This window comes from Lynx rufus, unplaced genomic scaffold (genome assembly GCF_022079265.1).
Source record: "Lynx rufus isolate CCGP_SWC_20201006 ecotype Redwood Valley unplaced genomic scaffold, mLynRuf1.p SCAF_50, whole genome shotgun sequence".
Taxonomy (NCBI): Eukaryota; Metazoa; Chordata; class Mammalia; order Carnivora; family Felidae; genus Lynx; species Lynx rufus.
The window spans coordinates 166675-171872 of NW_025814868.1; the positions used below are offsets into that span (position 1 = coordinate 166675).

The following is a 5198-nucleotide window of genomic DNA, read 5'->3' on the forward strand; positions in this document are numbered from 1 at the left end:
CTCCCAGTGTTTGCCAAAGGGTTTGGGGGCTGGGGGAGACACACCTTCAATTCTCTAGCAATTCATAAGCCTTCCCTGGTTTTCACTTCCTGCTCATGCAGGACTTCAACGTCAGCCTGAGGTGAGAAATATTGTGTGTGTGTGTGTGTGTGTGTGTGTGTGTGTGATTAAAATTTATAATCCCTATGGAAAAGGATGTCCCGAGAGAGATGCTAAGCTAACATGGGAAAATATTAAAGAAGTGAATGGGAATGACTCACGGGTGAATGAGCACAAGGAAGACCCCAGGCCCCAACAGGAAATGCCTCTGTCACCCTCCATGTCTGCCCCGAGGCTGAGCTTTGTGCTCAGGGGGTCCGGAGTGTCCACAGCCCGGCATCCACCTGGCCACCTTGCAGAGGAGGTCTGTCCCTGGAGCTGCATCTCAGGAAGGCTGGGCAGCATTGTCTGACTCCAGGAGAACGTAAGTCACCTACCCACTGCAACCCCTTCCCCGGGACTAGCAGACCCAGTACCGGTAGGAGCCACTGGCTATGACGGAGAGTCCGGAGGCAGGAAGGTGGCAGATGGCGTCTGTAAGGCTTTCATCGGCCTGGGCCAGTTTCCACCATTTTCATGCAAATCAACCATTTCAGAAATCTCTGAGATGTTCACAGGCAGCTGTAACCACTGGACAGAAAAAGCTGATGATTTCCAGAACAAGGTCCATGATTCCTAGAGAGCCCCACCTACAGGGTGGAAATTCTCACCAGATTCTGAAATCTAACCTGAGGACGAAGAACCCCAGGTACGCCGCAGGGAAGGGTCAGGGCGGCCTCAGCCTCTGTCTCAGAATCTGGGGAGAGGAAGCATGCCCCCCCCACCCCCGCAGGGCGGCCCTCCCTTCACTGGGCCCAGGAGTCTGCAGCCGCAGCTCAGGGCGGCCACCAGACCACAGAGAAATGCCTCTGATAAACTCCCGGGGGAAAGGCTCCAGCATGGCACCAGGAGCTGGCATACTCGCCGGGGAAACCGCTGTAATTGTTCAAAATAACCACGTAAAACCTCTGGCAACGGCCCTAAAGATAGGCAGCAAGTGAACAAAGATCTATTCGAGAACATCTATGAAAATGTAGACAGAAAGGTAAACCTGTGCCATAGCAACCAAGACTACGCCCTCCCTCTCCTTCCCTCTCCCCACCAGGTCCTAAGGAGCAGACTTTTCTGGAGCAGCCAGGCACAGGGCTCTTTACCTGGCACTCAGCCGGAGGGAGAAGGAGGAGGAGGAGGACTTCATGGCCTCTTATCCGGCCCAGCTGCCTGAGGCTGAGCCCCAGTTGGGTCAAGTGGGAGACTGGGGCTCCCTTCTTCTGCCCAGCTCCCAATTATGGAACAGGGGCTCTTCCTGGGGCTTGAAGCACTGAGAACATGAGCCCCCGATTGTCCTTGCTTTGGGTCATGAGATAGAGGCTCTCCATGCCAGGAGAGGAAGCCGCTTTCCCTCCACTGAGCACTCAGCTCCTAGATGGCTGGTAGGGGAGGGGGTCCCTCGGATAGAAGCCGACCTTTGTTCCCACCTGCAGCTCCAGGGAACAGGCTCAAAATCTAGCTGAGGAAGAGGAGCAAGCCACAAACAGACACTAAACATTAAACAAGCAAATAGCAGTCCTGGAAGGTGGGGGCTGGTACCCAGGGCTACCACCACATACTGTCTGAACTGTACTGGTTCCAACAGACACTGAGGAGGTGAGCAAAGAAACGTGAAAATATGGCCCATACCCCAGAGAGAGAGTAGGTAGCAGGGATTGCGTGTGACAGAATCGAATGTTGGCTTTAACAGGAAAAGACTCAAAACAGCCCTTACAAATATCACAGAGCTAAAGGAAAGATGCTTAAGGAGGTGAAGAAAGGTGCGAGGCAACATTATACAAAACAGAGAACACCAATGAAAAGGTATAAATTATTTTTTTAAAATATGAAAAATCAGTAGCTGAAAAGGGTAGTAACTGAAGTTTAAAAATCCAACACAAACAGACGTGTGGTCTGTGGTGACGAAAAGACCCTGGAGGTTTTCTTGAGGTTTTCACTCTGGGCTTCACAACAGGAAATAAGATGCAGAAACTGGAAACCAAGATCTTGCCTTGGCTGTTTCAGAAATCGCAGCCACAGCCCCCAAACTGGAGGCACAGGTGAGAAGAGGGGCTCACTTACCAGAACCCCCAAGGTACTGACTCCCGGGGGGACTGAGGACCAAGTCGAGGGAGTAAAACTCCTACAGCTCCAGGGGGCTGAGAAAACCACATTCTCAGAGTGAAGAGTACAGAAAAGCCCCTGATGCTTCTGGCGGGGAAGAGAACATGAACATTTTAAAATACGCCCAGAGTATTCTGTCCTCCTTAGCAAAGACCTGGCCTCAGGAAGAGCCTAACCAACGTGGAGAAGGGAAATACCCCTCCAAGCCCTGCTGCTCCTTCCCACCTACGCGGGAAAAGAAAGGTCACAGGCGGGGGGCAGCCTCCTAAAAACCTGAGACCTGGTCACGGGGGCGGCGTGGGGTGCGGGATGCCTCCCCCACAGCAAGCACGGGCGTCCTGGACACTGGGGCTGAGCACTGGGAAGCCGACAGCCTTGTCAGGGACGTGCACCGATGGGAATCCTTGCACCCGCAGCTGTGAGATAGAACCGTGCAGCCAGTAGGGAAAACACTATGGCAGAGTTCTTCAGATAATGAAACAGAATCCACCACTGGGCACTGAGTGAATGAAACACTCATTATTAATAGTAGCCAAATAGCGGAGACAGTTTAAATGTCCAGCAAGTTACTACTGGATGCAAAATGTGGTATATCCATATGACAGAGTATTACTTGACCATCAAAAGGAAAGAGGTAGTGACAGATGCTAAAACAAAATTCAGCTTCAAAACAATATTTGAAGTGGAAGAAGGCATTCAGAGGACCACACATTACACAAAGCCATACACATGACACTCCAGACGACGAAAATCAAGAGAGATGCCAAAGAGATCACTGAATGCCAGGAGCTGGGAGAGGAGGAAATCAGGAAGGACTGAATGATCCATATGGGATTCTGTTTCTGTGTTACAAAAATGTTCTGTGATTAACTATGAGTAATGTTTGCACATCAAGAGTGTACAAGAAGCCACTAAATGATACCGTAAAATGGGGAAAGCAGCAAGTTCTGTTATGCATTTTACATGAATAAAAATACAAGGGGCGCCTGGGTGGCTCAGTCGGTTAAGCGTCCGACTTTGGCTCAGGTCTTGATCTCGAAGTCTGTGAGTTCGAGCCCTGAGACAGGCTCTGGGCTGACAGCTCGGAGCCTGGAGCCTGCTTCGGATTCTGTCTCCCTCGCTCTCTGCCCCTCCCCCACTCATGCTCTGTCTCTCTTTCCTTCAAAAATAAATAAAAACATTCAAAAAATTTTAATAAAGTAATATAGAATACGAGTTACATAAATTATAGTAACAGAAAGTAAAGACGAGGTAAACACAGCCCTTGGTCCCACCATGCTCTGGTGGAAACTGACACTCAGGGGCTGGCCGACTTCCTTAGTGCCCGCCAGTTTCACCCACATGCAAAACAGGAAAGAGAAATTTCTGAGAAATTAAATGTACCCTGGAGAAGGAGGGGCCCTAAGCACCCTATCAGGGTCCAGACCACACCTGCTCCCTCTCTGCATCAGAAACTCATTTCCCAACACTTGTTCACCTGGGACGGCTGCTCATTCCAAAGCTGGAGATGTTAAAGGACAATAAGGTGGACATCCTGGAGGGGCCCCAGAGCCCAGCTCCCATGGCCACCACCGTGATCAACATCCAGACTGAGACGTCCGTGCCCGACCACATCGTCTGGTCCCTGTTCAACACAATCTTCATGAACTGGTGCTGCCTGGGCTTCGTGGCCTTTGCCTACTCCGTGAAGGTGGGTGTGTGTGTTGGGGGGGTTCTCCCAGAAAGCGCAGGTGAGCCTGCGGAGGTCCGCCTGCCCCGAGGGCATGTGGGGGGGGGATGGGGAGTCCATGCGTGGTAGCAGTGAGGCTGCAGGAGGGGCCCCGGGACGGCCAGGAGTGGCCTTTGTCCCCAGTTCCCAAGGACATCCCTCAGACTGAGATGTGGCTCCAGGGCTCTCCCAGAAAGAACAAAGGAACTCACCGGAAGCCGCCTCTCAGTGGGAGAGGCCAGTGACTGGACCTACGCAGAGGGAGGGGGCGCCCTGGGGTCTCCAGGAGAGGCCGAGAGTCTGAAGAAGGAGCCGGAGGCCCCAGCAGGGACGGGACCCAAGGGGCACTGTCCCGCTCAGGCTCTGGGAAAGGGGGGTGGGTCCCCGACCGGGGCGAAGGGCATGTGGAGGCTGCTGTGGACGGGGACCAGCCTGGCTCTCGCCAGGACCCGCCCCTGATCCCCCTCTCCATCTCCTCTCCCCAGTCTAGGGACCGGAAGATGGTGGGTGACGTGATCGGGGCCCAGACCTATGCCTCCACCGCCAAGTGCCTGAACATCTGGGCCCTGGTCCTGGGCATCCTTCTGACCATTGGATTCATTGTTCTTCTGGTGATTGCCTACTTGACGGCCTACAATATCATTTTAAGGGTTATGCAGAATAGCAGAGGCCACCACTAGCTGCTCATGGCAGGAGACACCAGTCCTCCAGCATCCATTGTGGCCGTGCTTCCCATGCTTCCTGGGCTGTTGTGTTGGGCCCGTCCCTCAGCACCCACCCCTGTACCCTGTGCTTGAGCAGACTTCCCTGACCACAACTGAACGCAATAAAGTACCCTTGTGTGTGACGGTGCGGTGACGTCCCCTGGGTGGGGGGCCCTGCCGGGAGTCGCCAGCCTGCCCCTGAGACCGAGCCCACCGCCCCCCTTGCCCAGCTGTGCAGCTCTGGCTGGGGCAGGGCATGTCCTCAGCTGGTGCTGGTTTCTGGCCTCCTGCTGGGAACAACAGCTGCACCGGGGTCCTAGGATAGGGGACCCTGGCGCGAGGAGGTCCCGTGTGCAGAGCACCCTTGGGCCTGAGGGTGAGGGTCCCTCCCCAGGTGTGTGGCAGGGCGGTGCTGGAGAGAACGGGAACGGGCAGCTCGGGCCCTCTGGGATGGCCGTGGGGGTTGGCACCTGTGGGCGCAGCGGACGGAGCCGCGGGCTCCCAGCCCCTCCTGGGAGTTCTAGACTTCGCTGCACTCGGCAAGCCCCCCAGCT

The 5198-nt window shown here is 54.5% G+C and overlaps 1 protein-coding gene across 1 annotated transcript; it reads left to right on the forward strand.

The window, feature by feature from the left end:
- Window positions 1–3669: 3669 nt before the first annotated feature.
- Window positions 3670–4787, forward strand: LOC124527556 (interferon-induced transmembrane protein 1-like). Its single transcript, XM_047100636.1, has 2 exons — window positions 3670–3922; window positions 4426–4787. The coding sequence occupies exons 1-2, from the start codon at window positions 3740–3742 to the stop codon at window positions 4618–4620; spliced, it is 378 nt and encodes a 125-aa protein (XP_046956592.1). The 5' UTR covers window positions 3670–3739; the 3' UTR covers window positions 4621–4787.
- Window positions 4788–5198: the final 411 nt, after the last annotated feature.